The sequence below is a fragment of the Pogoniulus pusillus genome, chromosome 30 (assembly GCF_015220805.1).
Source record: "Pogoniulus pusillus isolate bPogPus1 chromosome 30, bPogPus1.pri, whole genome shotgun sequence".
Classification (NCBI taxonomy): Eukaryota; Metazoa; Chordata; class Aves; order Piciformes; family Lybiidae; genus Pogoniulus; species Pogoniulus pusillus.
This window is the reverse complement of record NC_087293.1, coordinates 16,107,105-16,130,090: the sequence shown is the minus strand read 5'-3', so window position 1 is coordinate 16,130,090 and position 22,986 is coordinate 16,107,105. Positions and strand designations below refer to the sequence as shown.

Below are 22,986 nucleotides of genomic sequence, written 5' to 3'. Positions count from 1 at the left end.
GAGAGAGGGATTTGGTGGCAGCAGCTGGACCTTAGCCTGTGTGACACCACTGGGAATGGTGTCAGGGCAGGGGGTGATGCTCCACCACATCCCTTTGGCCCTTGGTGTGCAGGAGGGAAAAGAAAAGGCAAGTGGAAGGTGCTGGGCTTTAGAGGAGGCTTTATTTCTGGGTGAAGCTCAGACACGACGTTGCCCAACTTGTGTGCCCTGGGTGTGGGCTCAAAGCCTTTGAAAAGGCACCAGAGAGCTGCAGGGAGCAGCTCCAGGCATGGGGCTGCTGGTCTCTTCCCACCTCTGCCAGATGTGGGCATGGCAAGCACGGACCCAGCCAGCAGGAATCAGGCTTCGGCCACGATCAGGTCCCTGGTGACCTGGAAAGCTGCGATGAGGGAGCTCAGCTGAATCTTCTCACTGGTGCCAGCAGCCAGCCGGTACCTGCAGCAGGGGGCAAAAGTGGGTTTGGGTGTTCCCAGGATGGGCACCAGCTGCCAGGATGCAGCACAGCATGGCAGAGGGGGTGGGCACCCACTGTGGGTGTTCTGGGCCAGCATGGGTGGGGGTGAGCAGATGCTTACTCGATGTCTGCCATCTTGATCAGCAGCTGGATGCGGATGGAGGGTGGGAAATCCACTGTGGAGAGAAGGACACGTGGGGAGAGGTGGTGTGTATGGGGAGAGGTGGTTGGCATCCTTAAGGGCAGCCAGAAGCTCTCCCCACAAGTCCTCACCTCTGTGCACAAAGAGGTGGATCTCGGTGAGGATGTCCTGCAGGGCCAAGCCCTTCAGTGTCTTCAGCTCTGTGATTTCTGAGATGAGTGAGTGAAGGGCTTTCAGCTGGGTCTTTCCCTGCCACATCCCACTCCTCATCCCCACCACAACCCACAGGACCCTCCCTAACGACCACCCCAGCCAGAGCTGGAGGTCACAGGATGGGGAGACCACAGCAAAAAGGATTCCTAGCAGCAGGAGCTGGTGGAGGGGAAAGGATACTGCGGTAGGCAGTGGAGAAGTCCTGGTTCAGCATCCAGTCCAGGATGTTGGCGATGTCAGACTTAAGGGGGTGTCCTGTGCAGGTGTAGACGTTCTCCTCTGTCACCCTCCCAAAGGCCATGCTGGTGCTCTGAGGAAGAGGAGGGTGGAGGAAGGATGGAGACTTCCTCCAGCGACCCCTGCAGGGCAGCTGCTGGCTTACAGGCCGGCAGTGGCCACCCTGGTGCGCCATACCTGCAGGATGTTGAGGGCTCTGCGCATGTCACCGCTCGAGAGGGTCACCACGGCCTTCATCCCGTCCTCTGTCACATCCACCCTGCAAAACAAGGCCTGGGGCTGCCAGAGGGAAGAGGAACCACAGCAAACCAAGCCCACCGCTCCTCCCTGAGACATGGAATGAGGCTGGGGAGGATGCCATGGAGCACACCCAAGTCACAGGGCAAGGTCTTGCAGCTGGGACAGGCCAGTTCCAGACACAGGCTGGGTGCAGAGGGGATGAGAGCAGCCCTGAAGAAAAACCCCTAGGGGTGCTGGTTGCTGAGCAGCCCCCCAGGAGCCAGCAGTGCCCTCATGCAGCCCAGAAGGCAGCAGCCAGAGGAGTGTGGGCAGCAGGGCAAGAGAGGGGATTCTGCCCCTTGGCTCTGCTCTGCTCAGACATCACCTCCAATCCTGCCTCCAGCTCTGCTGTCCCTCGCACAAGAAGGATATGGAACTGTTGGAGCAGGTCTAGAGGAGGACCACAAGGATGATGCAAGGGCTGGAGCAGCTCTGCTGTGAGGACAGGCTGAGGGAGCTGGGGGTGTGCAGCCTGCAGGGGAGACTCCAGGGGGACCTCAGAGCTGCCTGCCAGTGCCTGAAGGGATCCTGCAGGAAGGCTGCAGAGGGACTTTTCTTAAGTGTCTAGAGACAGGCCAAGGGGGGATGGTTTGAAGCTGAGGCAGAGCAGGGCTACACTGGAGCTGAGGAACAAACTCTTCAGGGTGAGGATGGTGAGACTCTGGAAAGGGTTGCCCAGACAGGCTGTGGCTGCCTCCTGCCTGGAGGTGTTGAAGGCCAGGCTGGATGAGGCCTTGAGCACCCAAGTCTGGTTGAGCTGCTGCAGTGGAGGAGCTGAGTGCCCCCCAAGGTAAGGGCTGCGTGCCCCGTGCCGGCGCTGCTCACCCCTCCTCCTGCACGACGTGCTGCAGGCGGGGCAGCATCAGCTCGGCGCTGAGGGGCCCGAAGCGGAAGCGAGTGCAGCGCGACTGCAGCGCAGGGATGATCTTGGAGAGGTAGTTGCAGATGAGGCAGAAGCGAGTGTTCTCCGTGAACTTCTCGATGACTGCGGGAGCGGCAGGCAGGCGGCTCAGCCCGGGCCCCTGCGGGGCTCGCCCTGCCGGCCTGAAGGCGTGCAGCAGCTGCGGGGTCTGCCCTGCAGGCTCTCACCTCGCCTCAGGGCGTTCTGAGCATCCTGGGTCATGGCGTCGGCTTCATCCAGGATGACCAGCTTGAAGCCTTTCCTTGGGAGGGCAGAGAACAGAGGGGGTGGCTTTGGTCCTGGGGGGCTCGGTGCTTGAAGAGGGGCGGCGAGGGATGCTTCTTCCCAGCGTGATGCCCCCACAGCCCTCCACTGACCCCTTCCCTTCCTCTCCAGACCAGCACCTTCATCACCCATCCTCACCACCACCATCCTCCCTGCCTGCCAGGCACCCCTGGCTCCTTCCCATCCGCTCTGGCTCACTGCCCGTGCCAGCAGCACCCCCAAACCCACTTCTCAAGCCGAGTGCTGGGGCAGGCTGTGGTGGTGAGGAGGGGACAGGGAGCTCTGGGGAGCACAGAAACTGTCCCCCCGTCCCCACCCCCCAGCTTACTTAAAGATGGTCCTGGTGCTGGCGAAGCTCAGGATGGGCCCCCGGACGATGTCGATGCCGCGGTCATCGGAGGCGTTGAGCTGCAGGCAGACCGGGTGGGTGCTGAGGATGGCACCCAAGGGTGGTGGTAGGGGGGCAAGCCAGCAGCGCCCCCTCCTCCCACCCCAACTCACCTCCAGCACCATGGAGCCAAACTCCCGCTCCCGGTAGAGCTGCCTGGCACAGGCCAGGATGGTCGAGGTCTTACCAGTGCCGGGGGGGCCATAGAGCAGGAGATGGGGCAGCCGGTCCTCGCTGATGAACCGCTGCACTGGGGGCGGGCAACGGGCTTTTGGGGTGCCCGGTGCCCCCCGGGGTGTTGCAAGAGGCAGTACTTGCCGGGGATGCGGTTAGTGGGAGGAGGGGGGGGGTGCTCACGGGGAGGGGGTGCTTACCGGTGCTGAGGATATCCCGGTGGGACACCAGCTCAGACAGCGCCTGCGGCCGGTACTTCTCCACCCTGCACCGGAGAGGACGGGCGGCGGGGGGGGGAGTTCAGCCTGGGGCAGGTCCCGCTGCTTCCACCCCCCTGTCCCGCTGCGCTCCCGGTGCCAGGGCAGGTTCTCCCCTCCCCATCCCATTCTCGGTAGGTTCCCGCGCCCCGGTCCCGATCCCCACCCCGGTCCCGGTCCCGGCCCCGATCCCGACCCCGGTCGCGGTCCCGGCCCCGATCCCGATCCCGGCCCCGGCCCCGGTCCCGGTCCCGATCCCGGCCCCGGTCCCGGTCCCGGCCATACCACGGCAGGTTCCCGCCGCCCGCTCGCGCCATCCGCCGCCGCCTCGCGAGAGCAGCCGCACGGGGCGGAGCGAAACCGGAGGCGGCGGCGGAGGAGCGGGGAGGGGCTGGGGGAGGAACTGGGGCACCGGAGTAGGGCTCGGGGAGCACCGGAGCTGAGCCGAGCCGGGGGGATACTGGAGCAGGGCTTAGAGGGTACTGGAGCAGGGCTTAGAGGGTACTGGAGCAGAGCTTAGAGGGTACTGGAGCAGGGCTGGGGGGGAACTGGAGCAGGGCTTAGAGGGTACTGGAGCAGAGCTTAGAGGGTACTGAGGCAGGGCTAGGGGGTACTGGAGCAGAGCTTAGAGGGTACTGGAGCAGGGCTAGGGGGAACTGGAGCAGAGCTGGGCCGGACTGGAGCAGGGCTGGGAGGGTCTCTGCGGAGCACACGGCGCTGGGAAGGGCCAGAGCCAGGGTTTGCCGAGGGCGAGGTACCGGGAGCTGCTCGGGTGCGCTGTGGGTGTGCTTCGGGGAGAGAGCAGCGGTGGGAAGCGCTAAGGCAGGGGCCGGAGCCGTGGAATGATGGAATTCCTTCGGATGGGAAAGATCCTAAAGATCTCAGAGTCCAACCATTCTCTAACTACCGAGGGCGGTACCCGTGTCCCTCAGCACCACACCTCTGCCTCTTCGAAACCCCTCCAGGGATGGGGACTCGGACACCTCCCTGGGCAGCCTGTGCCAGCGGTCCAGAACCCTTTCAGTGGAGAAGTTTCTTCTAATGCCCAACCTAAACCTGCCCTGGTGCAACTTGAGGCTGTCACTTGTTCCTTGGGAGAGGAGACCAACATCCACCTGGATCCAACCTCCATCTGACTACAACCCCCACCTGGTGCCAACCTTCACCTGGCTCCAACCTCTACCTAGTTCCAACCTCCACCTGGCTCCAACCTCCTTTCAGGGAGCTGTAGAGAGCCAGAAGGTGTCCCCTGAAGCCTTCTTTTTTCCCAGGCACAAGATCCCAAATTCCCTCAGCTGATCCTCACCAGACCTCTTCTTCAGACCCTTCAGCAGCTTCATTGCCCTTAGAATGATAGAACCAAGCAGGCTGGGAGAGAGCTCCAAGCTCAGCCAGCCCAACCTAGCACCCAGCCCTGCCCAACCAACCAGACCATGGCACTAAGTGCCCCAGCCAGGCTTGGCTTCAACACCTCCAGCCACAGCAACTCCACCACCTCCCTGGGCAGCCCATTCCAATGCCAATCTCTCTGCCAACAACTTCCTCCTCACATCCAGCCCAGACCTCCCCTGGCACAACTTGAGGCTGTGTCCCCTTGTGCTGTTGCTGGCTGCCTGGCAGCAGAGCCCAACCCCACCTGGCTACAGCCTCCCTGCAGGTAGTTGTAGACAGCAATGGGCTCTGCCCTGAGCCTCCATTCCAGCACCTTAGCAGTAAGGGTAGTGAAGCCCCCCAGACTGGGCTGTGGGTGTGTTTTTTTGGGGGGTGCTTTGTACTGGCACTCAGCACAGCAAGGTCAGCTCTGTGCTTTTGAGGAGAACACAGCAGTGGGAGCTGCTGTGATGAAGTCGTGGGCAGGTTCTCGAGGGAGGCGCTGTGCTGGGAGCCGCTGGAGCAAGATCGTGGGCATGGGTTTAAGGGGGAGTGAGGTGCTGGCGTTCACCGAAGCAGGGTGGTGACTGTGCTGCTGGGCACAGCACGGTGCCAGGTATTCCTAAAGGGATGCTGTGCTCTATTTTGGGTTATATTGTTGATGCAAAGCTCAACAGGAGCCTGCAGTGTGAGTGCAGCCCAGACACAACCCTGTGCTGGGCTGCAGCCAGAGCAGTGTGGGCACAGGGCAAGGGAGGGGATTCTGCCCCTTGGCTCTGCTCTCCTCACACCCCACCTGCAGTCCTGGGGGCAGTTCTGCAGCCCCCAGCACAAGCAGCACATGGAAGTGTTGGAGCCAGTGCAGAGGAGGCCACCAAGATGCTGAGAGGGCTGCAGCAGCTCTGCTGTGAGGCCAGGCTGAGAGAGTTGGGGCTGTGCAGGCTGGAGAGGAGAAGGCTTGGAGGAGAGCTTGGAGTGGCCTTGCAGGATCTGAAGGGGGCTGCAGGAGGGCTGGGGAGGGACTGTTGAGAAGGTCTGGTGAGGACAGGAGGAGGAGGAATGGGTTTGAAGTGGCAGAGGGGAGATTGAGAGTGGATGTTAGGAAGAAGTGAGGGTGGTGAGAGCCTGGCACAGGTTTCCCAGGGAGGTTGTGGAGCACAGAAGCACCCAGTGTGATCACCTCTTCTTCACCTTTTTAGTTATCTTTGTCTTTGTCTTTTCTTCTCCATCTCCTCCTCCTTCATCACCATCTTCTTTCCTTCTTCATCAATGTTTTCTCCCTCTTCTCCTTTTCCTCCTTCTTCTCTTTCTCTCTTTCTCCTCCTCCTCCTCCTCCTCCTCCTCCTCCTCCTCCTCCTCCTCCTCCTCCTCCTCCGCACCTGCATCAGGGACCTCAAATTCCATCTGGGACCCTCTGTTCTCCCAGTTTCACCCCCACCCCTCCCCACCCCAAATTTCCCCAGGTGCCCTCCATCACTGCCCCCCTGCTGCATCATCTATCCCCGGGCCCTGGGGGGGTGCTGCTACATGGCTGCTGGGCAGGAATGGGGGGGCAAGTGTGTGTTTGAGGGTGGGGTTTAGAGGGGGGTTGTGTGTGTGATGGGGGGTTGGTGAGGGGGTGTATTGGGGGGGTTTAAGTGTGTGTGTGTGCATTGAGGGGGTTGAGGGTGCACTGGGGGGTGCGTGGGTGTGTAATTTGAGGTCTGTGTGCCCAGGAGGTTGTTTGGGGGGGGGGTGTGTGTATTGGGAGGGTTGAGTGTGCATTGGGAGGGTGTTTTGGGGGTGTGTATGTTCTGGGGGTGTGTGTTAGGAGGGTGTTTGGGGGGGGGTTGGAGGGTGCATGTTGGGGGGGTGTTTGAGGTGGGTGTGTGTTCGGGAGGAGTGTTGGGGGGGTGTTTTGGGGGTTGTTCGGGAGCGTGTGTTAGGGAGGTCTTCAGGGGGTGCGTGTTGGGGTGTGCGTGTTGGGGTGTGTGTGTTCGGGGGTCTCTGTGTCGGGGGGTGCGTGTTGCCGGGGGTCTCCGCGCTGGGGAGGTGATGTATGTGCCGGGAGGGAGTTGGTTAAGGAGCGGAGCGGCGCGCAGCGAGCGCGGCCCCGCGGTACCGGAGCGCGCCGCCGCCCCCGCCCCCGCCGCGCCGCGCCCGGGGAAGGTTGAGGCGGGGGGGGGGGGGGAGGTGTGTGGGGGGGTGGGTTGGGTTGGGGGGGGTTTGAGGGGGGAGGCGGACGTTCGGTGGGCACGGCGGGACCGCGATGCTGCGGGCCGCGGAGGAGAGGGGCTGAGCGGCGGCGGCGGCGGGGGGGGGGGGGGGGCGCGGCGGAGGGTGGAGGGGAGGAGGAGAAGGAGGAGGAGGAGGACGAGGAGGAGGAGGAGGACGAGGACGAGGAGGAGGAGGAGGAGGAGGAGGAGGAGGAGGGGAGGGGGGGGGCGCGGCGAGCGATGGATGAGGACAACATGACGAGGAGCGAGGAGCAGGAGCTGAGTCTGCAGAAGGCGCTGCAGCAGTGCGAGCTGGTCCAGAACATGATCGACATCAGCATCTCCAACCTGGAGGGGCTCCGCACCAAGTGCGCCGCCTCCAACGACCTCACGCAGAAGGAGATCCGCACCCTGGAGGTAGGGGCCCACCGACCCCCCCCCTCCCCCCCACCCCTTTCCCCTTCTGTAGCCACCCCCCTCTCTCCTTCCCCCCCCCCCCTCCCCCCCAGGCCGCGGCGGGTTCCCCCGCGGCGCTGCGGTGAGCCCGAGTGAGGCTGCGCGCTCTGCAGGTGGGTCTGGCCCCGACCAACCTTCCTGTGGGGGATGCCCGAGGGGCCCTGCCCCGGCTTTGGCCCCCCACTCCCTGCCGATATCCTCCTGGCCCGACCTCGGCCCCACAGCATCCTCCCAGCTCGGCCGCATCACCCCCTTCAGGCGCCTATGGACCCACCGGGCTGCATCCCACCAGTCTGCTGCCATCCTTCTGGCCCACCTGCATCTCTGTGTCCCGCTGGCATCCTTCTGGCCCACCTGCATCCCTGTGTCCCGCTGGCATCCTTCTGGCCCACCTGCATCCCTGTGTCCCACTGGCATCCTCCTGGCCCACCTGCATCTCTCCATCCCACCAGCATCCCTTCATCCCACCAGCATCCTCCTGCTCCACTGGCATCCTCCTGGCCCACCTGCATCCTTCCATCCCAGCAGCACCACACCAGCCTGGCTGCATCCTCTCTCCAAGCTGCATCCCTCAGGCTGACCTGCAGCCCTTCCACAGGCTCCTACCCCTTCATCAGCCTGCATTCCCCTGGCCTACCTGCACCCCTCCCACTGGCCTTCCTACCTCCCCACCAGCCACCATCTCCCTGTCCCACCAGCATCTTTTCCCGCTGGGCTGCATCCTCCAGGCCCACCTGCATCCCTCTCACTGGCCTTCATCTCTCTAGCCTGGCCTCATCCCTTCCATCAGGCTCCTACCTCCCCACCAGGCTGCATTCCTGGATTCCTTCTGCTGGACTCCATCCCTCTGGCCTGGCCACATCCTTCTGGCCTGCCTGCATCCCTTCTGCTGGGCTGGATCCCTATGTCCTAACTATCTCTTCCAGTAGGAAGCATCTCCTCTGGTCCATCTGCATCCCTCCCACCAGGCAGCATCCCTGTGGCCTGGCTGCATCCCCTTCCCTCCCACCAGGCTCCTGCTTGGGCCAGGCTACATCGCTTCCACCTGGCTGGATCCCTTCCATGGGCTTCTATCTCCCCATCAGGCTGCATGTCCCTGGCCCACCTGCATACCCCAACCCAGTGGCATCTTTCCCCACTGGGTTGCATCCCTCTTGCCTGGCTCCATCCCTTCCAACAGGATCCCACCTCCCCACTGGACTGCATCCCCCTGGCCCACCTGCATGCCCCCAGCCCAGCTGCATCGCTCTGGCCTGGCCATGTCGCTTCCAGAGGCTCTCAGCTCCCTACCATGCAGCATTCCCTGGGCCTGGATCCATCCTTCCCCCCATATTCCTCCCTCTTGTGCCAGCTGCATCCCCTCAGCCCTCACTGTGAGGCAGCCCCAGCAACCTCACCCCTGGTTCCTCCATCACATGCTTTGTCCAAAGCCTCCAGCCCTCTCTGGCAGCAGGGAGAGCCCCAGATACTGGCCTGGGTGCTGGTGGGGTGAAGGCAGCAGGGCTGTGCCAGGGGATGGGTTCATTTATGCTTCAGAGATGGCAAAAACACCTCTGGGTGAAAGCTGCTGTGTCTCGTGGCCCCCACAGGAAGAGTTTCCCTATGGAATGTGCCAGGGGAAGGATTTGGGCAGGGAAGGTGGTGAGCTGCTCAGAGGTGAGCAGGGGCATGGCTGCCACAGTGCCGTGACCCCGTGGAGAGCGGCGGTGTGGAGGTGGCTGACGTGGAGCAGGGGCTGTGGGCGGGGGAATTCTGGCGCCTGGCCCCGCTCAGGGCTGTCATTTGGTGCTTCCAGAGCTGAGAGCTCAGCCCTGGTGGCACTCTGCTCCCTGCAATCGGCTGCACAGGACCTTGCCAGGACCTTGCAAGCCCTCTGAGGGGTGGCTTTCAGCTCTGGACCACAACCCAAACTCTCCATCATGCTGCTTTTGCTTCTGGAGGTGCCAAGTGAGCAGGACACCACCGTGCCCCTGCTGGCCCACTCGGGAGGGTGCTCCCAGGGCTGGGGGGCAGCTCCTGGCTCTGCCCTCCGGGAGCTGATCCACACCGTGTGCCCACACCCACCCCTCTGTCCCCTCTCCTTGCTCCCAGCCCTGTCTCACCCCACCCCTCCACGCCGGGGGCTGTGGGCTCAGCTTGGAGGTGTTGCTCTGTGAGTGACTCCAGAACAACCTCAGAGGAGGGGGGGGGGGGAGGTGGAGATGTAGTTTTGGGGTTGTGTAGAAAACTCCGTTGGGGGCAGGCAGGTTGGAAGGCTCCCCAGAGCAGGGGATGCCCAAAGGTGCAGGACTACAGAATGGCATCCCAAATGGCATGGTGCCCTCGTTGGGGGCAGCACAGCTGATGAGCTACCACTTGCCTCCCGTGGGGGGAACTGAGGAGCACGGTGAAGCCATCTGAGTGGGATGCTCCTTCCCTGCGTCTTCTGATGGGGCCGTGTGGGTGAAGCAGTGTCCTGCTGTCAACCAGAGTGGTTTGGAGGTGGCCAAGGGGGTGCTGGAGAGCTGTGCCCAGGCCAACCTCATGACATTCAACATGGCCAAGTGTAAGGCCCTGCACCTGCTGGCTCCCAGGCAGCCTGTGGGAGGTGGAGATGCTGAGTGATGGCTCTGTGGCTGCTGCTCCACCTGTGCCCCATCCAGCACATCTGAGGATGCATTTCTGCCATGCTTTGGAGAATTGCCCCTCCTGGGCTCTCTTCCTGGGTGGGTGCAGCTCCAAGCACAGCTGCAGGCTGGGTGGGGAATGGCTGAGAGCAGCCCTGAGGAACAGGACCTGGGGGGGGCTGGGGTGATGCAAAGCTCAAGAGGAGCCTGCAGTGTGAGTGCAGCCCAGACACAACCCTGTGCTGGGCTGCAGCAGGAGCAGTGTGGGCACAGGGCAAGGGAGGGGATTCTGCCCCTTGGCTCTGCTCTCCTCACACCCCACCTGCAGTCCTGGGGGCAGTTCTGCAGCCCCCAGCACAAGCAGCACATGGAAGTGTTGGAGCCAGTGCAGAGGAGGCCACCAAGATGCTGAGAGGGCTGCAGCAGCTCTGCTGTGAGGCCAGGCTGAGAGAGTTGGGGCTGTGCAGGCTGGAGAGGAGAAGGCTTGGAGGAGAGCTTGGAGTGGCCTTGCAGGATCTGAAGGGGGCTGCAGGAGGGCTGGGGAGAGACTGTTGGGAAGGTCTGGTGAGGGCAGGAGGAAGAGGAATGGGTTTGAAGTGGCAGAGGGGAGATTGAGAGTGGATGTAATGAAGAAGTGAGGGTGGTGAGAGCCTGGCACAGGTTGAGGGTGGTGAGACACTGGCACAGGTTGCCCAGGGAGGTTGTGGAGCACAGAATCACCCAATGTGATCTTTGATCACATTGGGTGATTCTGTGCTCCACAACCTCCCTGAAGGTGTTCAGGACCAGTCAGGATGAGGCCTTGAATGTCCTGTTCTAGTGGGAGATGTCCCTGCCTATGCCACAGGGGGGTTGGAACTGGCTGTCTTTTGAGCTCCCTTCCAACCTAACCCATTCAATGCTGCTCTGCAGATCCCAGATGCTTGCAGGGAAGCATCCCTCCAGCCCCAGTGGGTCATGCTGTGCCTCCCGTGGGGACAACTGGCCCCAGCTGCCATTGAACCTCCCCAGAGCAGGTGTCTCAGCCGTGGGCATCCCTGCTGGAGCTCACCCATTGCTTGCCAGAGCAGCAAAGAGGCCATCCCCACTTTGGGAATGCCAACAGGTGAAGCCAGTGCACAGGTTCTTGGTGCTGGGTCTGAACTGGCTCCTGGTGCCATTGTCCTGGGCTGCTGCCAGCGCAGGCAGGAGCTGAGCCTGGCCCTGAGCGGCTGCTGCCAGCGCCGTGTCCCAAGGCTGTGAGGCAGCTGCAGAGGCCTGCCCTGTGCTTCTGTCCCTGCTCCAGCCCTCTGATCCTCTTTCTGGCCTGCTCTAGACCCACTTCAGCAGTTCCTTGTCCTTCCTGTTGCCATGAGAGCCCTTCCCTCAGGATGGGTACCACTGTCTGCAGCCTGGCTTTGGTGGCTGCCCTCATGGCTGGGAGGCTTTCAGGTGTTGCTTGCACCTGGGGACAGGCTCCAAGTGAAACCGAGGCAAAGATGGTGACCAAACCATGACCTGGGGTGGGAGTCAGGGCCAGGGGAGAGCAGCAGACCTGGGCTCCACTGCTGGGGCAGGAGGGTGGAGGCAGAGCTGCCATCCCATGCTCCCTGCCAGGGCTCTGTTGCCCAGCTGTGGCAGCAGGTCAGGGGGCCAGGAGGGAAGGGTGGTGCTGCTGCCCTGCCTTTGCTGCAGGCCAGAGCAAGAGTGGCTCAGCACTCAGTGGTTCTTCTGCCTGTGCTGTTGCAGCACTGGGGTCAGGTCTCCTCCCTGTTTCAAAGCCTAGCTCAGGGCTCCCAGAAACCAGGGATTGGCTCTGGAGATGATCCCAGGACTGCTGATTCCTCCTGCCTGGGCTCCTCTGTTCCCATTGGGAAAGGGGAACCCTCCCAGGGTGCCTTTGGCTGCTGCACAAACACCTGGGTGAGGATGGGCTGGGGCACTCAGTGCCAGGGTCTGGTTGGTTGGGCAGGGCTGGGTGCTAGGTTGGGCTGGCTGAGCTTGGAGCTCTCTCCCAACCTGCTTGATTCTGTGATGCCAAGAGCCATGGCTGCTTCCAAACTGCCCCAGGCTGTGGCCAAGGGAAATGCTGCCTCAGCACTGGGATGGTCCTTGCACGTGGGTTCTCTGGTGTCTGTGCCACAGGTGGGCACAGCACACTCCTCCTGGGGGCTCTGCACCCCCCCTGCAGAGTAGGTTGAGCCACTTTGGCCCCTGCAGTCCTGGAGAGAGCTCTGGGGCCCAATAACAAGTGCTTGAAATAAACGATGTGGAGAGGTGGAGCTGGCAGATGAGCCTGGCAGGGCCTGGAAAGAGCCTGGGGAGGGCATCCAGAGCCACAATGAGGTATTCCCAAAGCCCAGGGGTGCTCCAGGTGGCACTGGGATAACGAGCCCCTTGGTAGGAGCCAGGGAGGAGGCTTTCTGGTTGCAGCTAGAGGCTGCAGGAAGCAGCTGTGACCTGCTGCTGTGCCAGGAAGATGTAGAGGGAATACCCAGGAATATCCAAGCCAGGGCATGTGCTGGATCCTGGTGTGCTGAGCTCAGGCTTCCCTCTTGGCATCTCATGGAGGCATAGATTCAACAGAATGATTGGGTTGGAATGCACCTGGAAGATCACAGACATCAGAGCATGTGGGAGGGCTTAGAAGGGACCCAAAGAGATCATCCAGACCAACCCTCAGCCCCCTGCTAGGGGCAGGGACACCTCCCACTGCAACAGGTGGCTCAAGGCCTCATCCTGACTGGTCTTGAGCACCTCCAGGGAGAGGAGAAGGAGAGGGGAAGGAGAGGAGTAGGAAAAGAGAGGGGAAGGAGGGAGGAAGGAGAGGAGAGAGGAAGGAGAGGAGGAAGAGAGGAGAGGGGAAGGAGAGGAGAGGGGAAGGAGAGGAGGAGGAGGAGGAGAGGAGAGGGGAAGGAGAGGAGAGGGGAAGGAGAGGAGGAGAGGAGTAGTAGAAGAGAGGAGAAAGAGAGGAGAGGGGAAGGAGGGGGAGAGGAGGGGGAGAGGAAGGGGAGAGGAGGGGGAGAGGAGAAGGAGAGGAGGGAGAGAGGAGAGGGAGAGGAGGTTAATTAACTTTCCCCTCTTGCTCTCACAGGTGGATTTTCCACCACCTCTCCCCGGTCTCCAGGCAGGGCTGGGTGCTGCCTGCAGCTCTGCTGACGTCAGGGTGCTGCGCTGGGGGTGGGGGTGCAGCCACCCTGCTGCTCCCTGGTGACAGCTGCTCCTGCTGCCCCTGCTGCCCCTGCTGCTCCTGCTGCCCCTGCTGCCCCTGCTGCCCCTGCTGCTCCTGCTGCTCCTGCTGCCCCTGCTGCTCCTGCTGCCCCTGCTGCCCCTGCTGCTCCTGCTGCCCCTGCTGCTCCTGCTGCCCCTGCTGCTCCTGCTGCTCCTGCTGCCCCTGCTGCTCCTGCTGCCCCTGCTGCCCCTGCTGCCCCTGCTGCTCCTGCTGCCCCTGCTGCCCCTGCTGCTCCTGCTGCTCCTGCTGCTCCTGCTGCCCCTGCTGCCCCTGCTTGGGCAGGAGGGTTGGACTGGCTGATGTCCAGAGGTCTCTTCCACCCACCCCGTGCTGGGATTTGCCTCCTTCTCTCTGTTCCAAACCACTTTTTGGGGTTGGCAGAGCAGGGGCACAGCACCACCTAGTGCTGCCGGCAGCAGGGAATGTCCCCGCTGGGAAAGCAGGAGCAGGAATTCCCAGCGGGTTCCAGCCAGCTGGGCTCTGCTCCCGACTACAGGGGAAGGAGGCCAGGAGCTTGGCACCGGTACCCTGGGAGCTGTTGGGCAGCTTTGGCCTCGTGGCTGGAGGACTTGGAGGGGGTGGGAATTGTATGGCTGGTGGAGTGAGGAGACCTTGGCCAAGTTGATGGCTGTGGTGATGGTGAGGAAGGAGGTGATGGAGTAGAAGGAAGGAGGAATGGGTCAGATATGGGGTGAGGGTGAGGAGCAATCAGCCTCATCCCAGCCTTGAGTTGTGGTGGTGATTGGTGCTGGTGGTAATTGGTGGCAGTGATGATTAGTGGTGGTGGTGGTGATTGGTGGAGAGCAGCCAGGCAGAGAGGGACCTGGGGGTGCTGGCAGAGAGGAGCTGAAGAGGAGGCAGCAGTGTGCCCAGGTGGGCAGCAGAGCCAATGGCATCCTGGGCTGGCTCAGGAGCAGTGTGGGCAGCAGGACAAGGGAGGTTCTTGTGCCCCTGTGCTCAGCACTGCTCAGGCCACATCTGCAGTGCTGTGTCCAGTTCTGGGCTCCTCCATTGCAGAGAGATGTTGAGGTGCTGGAAGGTGTTTGGAGAAGGGCAGCAAGGCTGGGGAGGGGCCTGGAGCACAGCCCTGTGAGGAGAGGCTGAGGGAGCTGGGGGGGTGCAGCCTGCAGCAGAGGAGGCTCAGGGCAGAGCTCATTGCTGCCTGCAGCTATCTGCAGGGAGGCTGTAGCCAGGTGGGGTTGGGCTCTGCTGCCAGGCAGCCAGGGACAGAAGAGGACCCAGGCTCAAGCTGTGCCAGGGCAGGTCTAGGCTGGATGTTAGGAGGAAGTTGTTGTCAGAGAGAGTGATTGGCATTGGAATGGGCTGCCCAGGGAGGTGGTGGAGTGGCTGTGGCTGGAGGTGTTGAAGCCAAGCCTGGCTGGGGCACTCAGTGCCATGGTCTGGTTGGTTGGGCAGGGCTGGGTGCTAGGTTGGGCTGGCTGAGCTTGGAGCTCTCTTCAACCTGCTTGATCCTATGGTTCTATGATCCCATGAGTGTGCCCTGGCCATGGGGCAGAGGGAGGGCAGAGCCCACGCTGCCTGCGGTCAGCCCCTTCCCGTGTCCCCCTCTTGCCGCGGGGTGAGCTGAGGGAGCAGAAGGATCTCACAGAGCTTTTTGGCTGCCGTTCCAGAGCAAGCTGGTGAAGTACTTCAGCCGGCAGCTGTCCTGCAAGAGGAAGGTGGCGCTGCAGGAGCGCAATGCCAAGCTGGAAGGCTTCCCCCAGCTCCTGCACTGGTTCCGCATCGTGGACATTCGTAAGGAGGTGATGGAGGTAAGGGCTGGGCAACCCCTGGGCTGGGCAGCCTCTGGGCTGGGCAAGGCTCTCAGCCTCTTGGGCAGTGTTTTTCCCAAGGGTTTGGTGGGTTCCTTGAGCTTGGCTTTGAGGAGACCTTGGAGTGGCCTTCCAGTATCCAAAGGGGACCTACAGGAGGGCTGGGCAGGGACTATTGCCAAGGTGTTGTAAGGGCAGGAGGAGGAGGAATGGCATTAAAGTGGCAGAGGGGAGATTGAAATAGCATGTTAGGAAAGGGTTCTTTGCAGTGAGGGTAGTGAGAGCTTGGCACAGGTTGAGGGTGGTGAGAGCCTGGCACAGGTTGCCCAGGGAGGTTGTGGAGCACAGAATCACAGAATTCTTTCTTTCTTTCTTTCTTTCTTTCTTTCTTTCTTTCTTTCTTTCTTTCTTTCTTTCTTTCTTTCTTTCTTTCTTTCTTTCTTTCTTTCTTTCTTCCTTTCTTCCTTTCTTCCTTTCTTCCTTTCTTCCTTTCTTCCTTTCTTCCTTTCTTCCTTTCTTCCTTTCTTCCTTTCTTCCTTTCTTCCTTTCTTCCTTTCTTCCTTTCTTCCTTTCTTCCTTTCTTCCTTTCTTCCTTTCTTCCTTTCTTCCTTTCTTCCTTTCTTCCTTTCTTCCTTTCTTCCTTTCTTCCTTTCTTCCTTTCTTCCTTTCTTCCTTTCTTCCTTTCTTCCTTTCTTCCTTTCTTCCTTTCTTCCTTTCTTCCTTTCTTCCTTTCTTCCTTTCTTCCTTTCTTCCTTTCTTCCTTTCTTCCTTTCTTCCTTTCTTCCTTTCTTCCTTTCTTCCTTTCTTCCTTTCTTCCTTTCTTCCTTTCTTCCTTTCTTCCTTTCTTCCTTTCTTCCTTTCTTCCTTTCTTCCTTTCTTCCTTTCTTCCTTTCTTCCTTTCTTCCTTTCTTCCTTTCTTCCTTTCTTCCTTTCTTCCTTTCTTCCTTTCTTCCTTTCTTCCTTTCTTCCTTTCTTCCTTTCTTCCTTTCTTCCTTTCTTCCTTCCTTCCTTCCTTTCTTCCTTTCTTCCTTTCTTTCTTCCTTTCTTTCTTCCTTTCTTTCTTCCTTTCTTTCTTCCTTTCTTTCTTCCTTTCTTTCTTCCTTTCTTTCTTCCTTTCTTTCTTCCTTTCTTTCTTCCTTTCTTTCTTCCTTTCTTTCTTCCTTTCTTTCTTCCTTCCTTTCTTCCTTCCTTTCTTCCTTCCTTTCTTTCTTCCTTTCTTTCTTCCTTTCTTTCTTCCTTTCTTTCTTCCTTTCTTTCTTTCTTTCTTCTTCCTTCTTTCCCCTTCCCTCCATTAGGAAATTGCCCCGGGGCAGCTGAGCTTGGAGGAGCTGCTGGACATGACTGATGACCAGGTCTGTGCCACCATAGAGAAGTTTGGTGCCAACAGTGAGGAGTGTGCCCGCCTGAATGCCTCCCTCTCCTGCCTGCGCAGCGTCCACAAGTCTGGTGAGTCTGACACCCTTCTGCCCACCTGGGTGCCCTTGAGCTGGTGGGGGTCAGTGGCACTGCCCTGTGGTGGTGACAGCACGAGTGTGGCTTTACTACGTTGGAGGTGTTCACAGAGCTTTGTCTGTGGGTGGCAGAGCTCTGTCAGCAGGGCACAGCTGGCCACCCTCTGCCCATGGGCACAGCTTTGCTGTGGTGCATCCCTGCCCTTGGGCACAGCTGGCCACGCTCTGCCCATGGGCACAGCTTTGCTGTGGTGCATCCCTGCCCTTGGGCACAGCTGGCCACCCTCTGCCCATGGGCACAGCTTTGCTGTGGTGCATCCCTGTGGCTCAGGAGTGTGTTGAAGTGATGATCTGTGAGATCTCTGCAAGGAGGCTTCACTCAAGGCAGGTGCAGTGCTTCTTTTGGGGTGCCACTCACCCCTCTAGCTGCAGGGGCACTGCTGGCACCCTCAGGGAAAGCTGCTGAGATTCACCAGGCTCCTGCCACCAGCACTGCTGGCTGCAGAGTGAAGCCCACGAGTCCAGCACCTCCCCAGGGCATCCCATTGGAACAGGCTGCCCAGGGAGGTGGTGGAGTGTCCATTCTGGGAGGTGCTCAAGTGTGGCCAAGGCACCTGGGGTTGTGGTTTGATGGCCTGGGTAGAGTTGGATCAATGCTTGGAGTCGATCCCAGAGGTCCTTTTCCAACCTTAATGGTGCTGTGGCAATCTCTGCCTCTGGGCATGGGTGAATGGGCACTGAGGGGGGTGTGGGTGCTGGGGGGTATAGACGCATGGAATCAGTCAGGGTCGGAAGGGACCACAAGGATCAGCCAGTTCCAATCCCCCTGCCATGCCCAGGGACACCCTACCCTAGATCAGCCTGGCCAGAGCTCCATCCAGCCTGGCCTTGAACACCTCATCCCTCCTGTGCCAGGGGCTCCAGAACCGGATGCAGTACTCCAGGTTGGGTCTCAGCAGAGCAGAGGGGGAGAGTCACCTCCCTGGCCCTGCTGCCCACACTGCTGCTGCAGCCCAGGCTCTGGTTGCTCTCTGGGCTGCAAGTGCACACTGCTGGCTCCTGTTGAGCTTCTCCTCCAGCAGCACCCCCAAATCCCTCTCCTCAGGGCTGCTCTCCACCAGGCACTGCCCAGCCTATAGTGGTGCTTGGCATTGCCTCGACCTAGCTGCAGTACCTTGCACTTGGTCTTGTTGGACTCGATCAGGCTGGCTTGTGCCCACCTCTGCAGGCTGCCAAGGTCCCTCTGCATGGATCCCTGCCCTCCAACCTGCCAGCCGCACCACACAGCTCGGTGTCATCGGCGAACTGGCCACTCGATGCCACTGTCCCTGGCACCCACGGAGATGTTGAACTGGAGAGGAGCTGCGGGTGCGGGGGTGCGGGCGCTGGGAGGATGCGGCTGCGGAGCTGGCAGGTGCCCGGGCGGTGGCAGCAGAGCTCTGCGCTGCGGAGGCAGCTGCGCGGAGCCGGAGCGGCTCCGACTCGGGGCGATGCCAGCCTGGCAGCGGGGCTGAGGGCTGCGGCGCTGAGGAAGGGCAGAACAATGCAGCGTGGCGAGGATCTGTCTCTTCTGACACCTTGCTGGATGCTGCTGTCCTGGCACTGCCTTTGCTGGAGCTGGCCCTGGAGGGGGGGGGTAGTGTTGGGGGGGGCTCTTCCTTATGCGTGTGCACCCCCCCAAACAGAAGCCCAGCCTGGCCTCCTCATGTGCAATGAGGACCTGGAGAGGAGGAGGCCTTCCAAAATTCCTTTCCTTCAGTGCTCTCCCCCCTCGCAGCAGAAGCAAGGCTGGGGAGGGGCCTGGAGCACAGCCCTATGAGGAGAGGCTGAGGGAGCTGGGGGGGTGCAGCCTGCAGCAGAGGAGGCTCAGGGCAGAGCTCATTGCTGTCTGCAGCTGCCTGCAGGGAGGCTGTAACCAGCTGGGGTTGGGCTCTGCTGCCAGGCAGCCAGGACCAGAACAAGAGGACACAGGCTCAAGCTGTGCCAGGGCAGGTCTAGGCTGGATGTTAGGAGGAAGTTGTTGGCAGAGAGAGTGATTGGCATTGGAATGGGCTGCCCAGGGAGGTGCTGGAAGTCACTGTGCCTGGAGGTGTTGAACCCAAGCCTGGCTGGGGCACTCAGTGCCATGGTGTGGTTGGTTGGGCAGGGCTGGGTGCTAGGTTGGGCTGGCTGAGCTTGGAGCTCTCTTCCAGCCTGCTTGGTTCTGTGGCCATGTTGTTCTGCATGGATGGTGTCACTAAACCAGTGCCTCAGTGCCAGCCTGGGGGAGCAGTGCCAGCACAGGGTGGTGCCCGTGGGGTCCATATGGACAGTGACAAGGTGCAGAGGAGATTCCCTTTTGGAGGAGCTGGCAGAAGTGGTGAAATCCTATTTCACAGCCTGAACCACTCCATTCCTGTTCCCTTCCCGAGGGCTGGACACAGCCTGGGGTGCTGGCAGAGTGCTGGTTTAGCTGTGGACCCTGCTGGGAGCCCTGGTTTGGCAGGATCCTTCTGTAGGAGGCCCCCAGCCCCTGAGGCCTGGGTGCCCCAGCCCCCTCTGCTTGGCTCCTGTTGCTTCTCCAGAGGCTTCTCCAGCCTAGCTGCATCCCAGGGCTGGGATGATGGAGGATGAGCTCTGCTGGGGTGTGGCTGCTGGAGTTTGGCTTTGCAGGGTCAGAGCAGACCCTGGGGACAGGAGGGGACAGGGCTGGTATGAGGAGGGTGCTGTGATTTGTGATTTCTCCAAGAAACAGCCTTCAGGGATCACTACTGCCCCTACGACACCATTGCTTGGCCTGACACGTCCCAGACAGGGGCTCCAAGCTCCTGCTCTGGAGGGGCCTCAGCCACATCCACCTGCTGTGGCTACTGCAGCTCCTTTGACCTTCCCACATCGTCTGGCACAGAGTGGCACAGCATGGCACAGCATGGCAGCGACAGTCTGTGCTGGGGCACAGCAGCAGTGGGCTCCTGGCAGCAGCAGCAGCCTCCTCCAGCCCTATGCTGTAGCAGCAAGGTGGAGATGGCTGACCCCAGCTTGACATTTCCCTCGTCTCACCACACTCTCTACCTCCCTGAGTCCAGCTCCTGCCCGTGCTGCTGCCCTCCTTCCCTTTGCCATTTCCCCTAAGTCCCTGCACTGTTTGAGGAAGGGCCTCGGTGCCTCCCCCAGCGCCCAGGGAAGGCTCTCAGCCTGCTCTTTGCTTAAACACCTCTGACTTTTAAAGCCTGTTACAAGCAAATCTCGCTTCACTCTCACCCTCCTGCCTCAGCCCAGCCCCTGCATCCCTGCTCCTGCCCCTCTGCTTGCTGGCCCAAAGGAATCCCACATCCTGCTCTGCCCCCTGCCCTGAAAACACCCCCCCCCCCCCCCGAGCCTTGGGCTCAGCAGCTGGCACTGAAGATGCCAAAACATCGTCTGCCCCTCGGGTGGTTTTTGGCTGGTGAGGATGGGGTGTACTGGGTGGGTGTGGGGGGGGCTGTGGGATGCTTGCTGCTCCATTTGCTTTTTAATGGGGCAGGTGATGGGGCTGGCAGAGCTCCCAGCAGGGTGCAGCTTGGGGGCCCATTGGGTCCCCGCGGGAGGGAGTTTGCTGCTCTCCAGGGCTGGAAGTTGTGTTTGCCTTCCCCAGCGCTCCATTTAACCCCATCCATCATCGTGCTGCTCCCAGAGCAGGGGCGGGGGTGAGGTGGGCTGCGGGCTGGGCTGTGTGCTGGGGGCTGCTTTTTTGTGTCCCCACCCCCCAGCATTGCAGAGATGCTGTAAAGGCTGTTCCTGCCCTGCTGCAGGCTGGGCTGGGGGCTCCTTTTTTGTGTCCCCACCCCCCAGCATTGCAGAGATGCTGTAAAGGCTGTTCCTGCCCTGCTGCAGGCTGGGCTGGGGGCTCCTTTTTTGTGTCCCCCACCCCCCAGCATTGCAGAGATGCTGTAAAGGCTGTTCCTGCCCTGCTGCATGCTGGGCTGGGGGCTGCTTTTTTGTGTCCCCACCCCCCAGCATCGAGGAGATGCTGTAAAGGCTGTTCCTGCCCTGCTGCAGGCTGGGCTGGGGGCTCCTTTTTTGTGTCCCCCACCCCCCAGCATTGCAGAGATGCTGTAAAGGCTGTTCCTGCCCTGCTGCAGGCTGGGCTGGGGGCTCCTTTTTTGTGTCCCCACCCCCCAGCATCGAGGATATGCTGTAAAGGCTGTTCCTGCCCTGCTGCAGGCTGGGCTGGGGGCTCCTTTTTTGTGTCCCCCACCCCCCAGCATTGCAGAGATGCTGTAAAGGCTGTTCCTGCCCTGCTGCATGCTGGGCTGGGGGCTCCTTTTTTGTGTCCCCACCCCCCAGCATCGAGGAGATGCTGTAAAGGCTGTTCCTGCCCTGCTGCAGGCTGGGCTGGGGGCTCCTTTTTTGTGTCCCCACCCCCCAGCATCGAGGATATGCTGTAAAGGCTGTTCCTGCCCTGCTGCAGGCTGGGCTGGGGGCTGCTCCTTTGTGTCCCCACCCCCCAGCATTGCAGAGATGCTCCGCTGGGGCTTGGGCTCTGCAGTACAGCGATGCCTTTGGTCATTGCTGCTGGAGTAAACCTCTGGGTACACAGCCCGATGGACAACGCAAGCCTTGGGGGCAGGCAGGGAGTTTGGGCTCTGCAGAGCAACGATCTGCAGCCTGCTCCAGGGCTCTGCCTCCCTCGGTATAAAGAAGTTCCTCCCTGGGGCTAGGTGGAACTTCCTATGCTCAGTTTTATGCAGGTCCTGTCACTGGGGACCACCGAGAAGAGTCTGCCCCCACCCCCTGGCTATGTGTAAGATCCCTCTCAGCCTCCTCTTCTCCAGGCTAACCAGCCCCATCTCCCAGCCTCTCCCCCTGTGATTGATGTTCCAGGGAAGTTCATCACTTCGCTGGTGATGAATTGTGCCGGGATGGGGTTGGGCAGTGGGGAAGGAGCCTCTGCCGCATCCCCAGCAGCCTGGGAAGCCCTGGAGGACCTGGCAGCCCAGGGGCACTTTGTGTTCCTCAGAGCTGGTGGGAAGCTGGTGTTCAAGCCCAGCTGATGGTGCTGGGGAGGCATTTTTGGGCTGTGAAGCCTCCCTGGTGCTCGGCAGCAGGGTTTGATTAGCAGCTGAGGCACCAGCTTGGAGCTCGGAGGGGGACTAATTGAATATTAAGTAAGAGCTGAGCTGTGGGTTGAGGAGTTGATGGTCTGTGACTGCTGAGTTCTGTGAGGAGGTTCTTAGCTGTTCTACAGGGAGAGAAAAAATGATCCTGAGCTGAATATTTATGGTTTGGCCCAGTCCTGGGAGGGCTGTGGGTGGCTTGGGGACGCTGCAGGGTCAGGCAGGGTGATGAGTGACAGCAAAAGGAGCTGTGAGCGTCCTCCTTGGGGGCAAAGCTGCTGGAAAGCAGCTCCTCAGGAGAAGCACCTGGAAGTGCTGGGGGACAAGCAGCTCAGCTCGAGCCAGCACTGTGCCCTCATGGCCAAGAAGGCCAAATGGTCTCCTGGGGTGCACGAAGAAGAGTGTGGGCAGCAGATGGTGGAGGGAGGTTCTCCTCCCCCTCTCCCCTGCCCTGCAGAGGCCACATATGGAGAACTGGTTGCAGTTCTGAGCTCCACGGTTCAAGAGAGACAGGGAAGTGCTGGAGAGAGTCCAAAGCTGCTGAAGAAGGGAACTTTGGTGAGCCTCTTGTTGGGTTTGAAGGGTTTTTTTTCTCAGCAGCTGGAGAAGCTGCTCTAAAAGCAGCTGGATTGGGCTGATTTGGTTTTTCTAGCTGTTGTTTTTCTGCTCCAAGAGGTTGAGACAGGAAACCTTCTCACCCCTCTTCCCCCAGCAGTGCTTTCCCCCTTCCCCTCCCCAGTCATTCCATTTCCAAAGGCTTTGTCTCCTTTCCTTTTCCTCTGGAGCTCAAAGTCAAATGTTCCTCTAAGGTGGAAGGGAAGGAGGGTGGGTAGGGGGCAGGCAATTCATTATCAAAAGGGAGCTGTGAAGGAGGCTCTTTTGAGAGGTGATGGTTTTAAGCGGGGGTTCTTGGCTGAGGCAACCAAAAAGGATCACCAAAGGGCCCCTGAGTGGGGTCTGTCACCCTGGTGCTCTGAAGTGGCAGCCAACAGCCCTTTGCTGGTCGGGATGATAATTAGGAGCCCCTCACCTTGATTCCAATCCCTCTTTATTATGCCAATGGCAGGGGTGAGACGGGCAGGCAAGGGGTGTCCTATGCCCATGGCATGTTTTGAGGTGGTGGTGGTGGTGGTAAGCTTGGGGATGGTGGAGTGACACACAGAGGGGGCTCAGAAGGTGGGGAAATGCAGGCAAAGCCCCTCTCCTGCCCCGGGCAAAGCCCCTCTCCTGCCCCGGGCAAAGCCCCTCTGCCCTCCCCGGGCAAAGCCCCTCTGCCTTCCCGGGCAAAGCCCCTCTGCCCCCCCCGGGCAAAGCCCCTCTGCCTTCCCGGGCAAAGCCCCTCTGCCTTCCCGGGCAAATCCCCTCTGCCCTTCCCGGGCAAAGCCCCTCTGCCTTCCCGGGCAAAGCCCCTCTGCCTTCCCGGGCAAAGCCCTTGTCCCGCCCCGGACAAAGCCCCTCTTTGACCCCTGTCTGACCCCTCTTTGACCTCGGGCAAAGTTCCTGTTTGCCTTCGCAGGTG

General features: G+C 60.7%; 2 protein-coding genes across 5 annotated transcripts in view; one reads left to right on the top strand and one right to left on the bottom strand.

Annotated features, from left to right (window-relative positions):
* Positions 1 to 142: 142 nt before the first annotated feature.
* RFC5 (replication factor C subunit 5) lies at positions 143 to 3,666 on the bottom strand. The gene is made up of 11 exons (XM_064168160.1): positions 3,616 to 3,666; positions 3,274 to 3,338; positions 3,013 to 3,149; positions 2,840 to 2,919; positions 2,415 to 2,488; positions 2,151 to 2,310; positions 1,224 to 1,305; positions 990 to 1,119; positions 728 to 805; positions 576 to 630; positions 143 to 435 (listed from the first exon to the last, which is right to left on the bottom strand). Exons 1-11 carry the CDS (start codon positions 3,645 to 3,647, stop codon positions 339 to 341), a joined length of 990 nt encoding a protein of 329 aa, XP_064024230.1. The 5' UTR covers positions 3,648 to 3,666; the 3' UTR covers positions 143 to 338.
* Positions 3,667 to 7,090: 3,424 nt separating this feature from the next.
* The window catches only part of KSR2 (kinase suppressor of ras 2), a 91,235-nt gene continuing 75,339 nt past the window's right edge, over positions 7,091 to 22,986 (top strand). For 2 of the 4 annotated variants that reach the window (XM_064168358.1, XM_064168359.1), the window contains exons 1-3: positions 7,091 to 7,313; positions 14,801 to 14,941; positions 16,237 to 16,387. In XM_064168358.1, the coding sequence (XP_064024428.1) occupies positions 7,137 to 7,313; positions 14,801 to 14,941; positions 16,237 to 16,387 (469 nt within the window). In that variant the 5' untranslated portion in view covers positions 7,091 to 7,136. Of the gene's footprint in view, positions 7,314 to 14,800; positions 14,942 to 16,236; positions 16,388 to 21,815; positions 22,026 to 22,986 lie in introns of those variants that run through there. The other 2 variants (XM_064168357.1, XM_064168360.1) reach the window with 2 other exon arrangements.

What these genes read in the sequence shown, in the direction of transcription:
- RFC5 (XM_064168160.1), bottom strand. Translation starts at nt 3,647, where the DNA reads ATGGCGCGAGCGGGCGGCGGGAACCTGCCGTG. An exon ending in AGCACCAGGACCATCTTTAA is followed by an intron (nt 2,489 to 2,839) that starts GTAAGCTGGGGG and finishes TGCCCTCCCAAG; the next exon opens with GAAAGGCTTCAAGCTGGTCA. An exon ending in CTTCTCCACTGCCTACCGCA is followed by an intron (nt 806 to 989) that starts GTATCCTTTCCC and finishes CACTCATCTCAG; the next exon opens with AAATCACAGAGCTGAAGACA.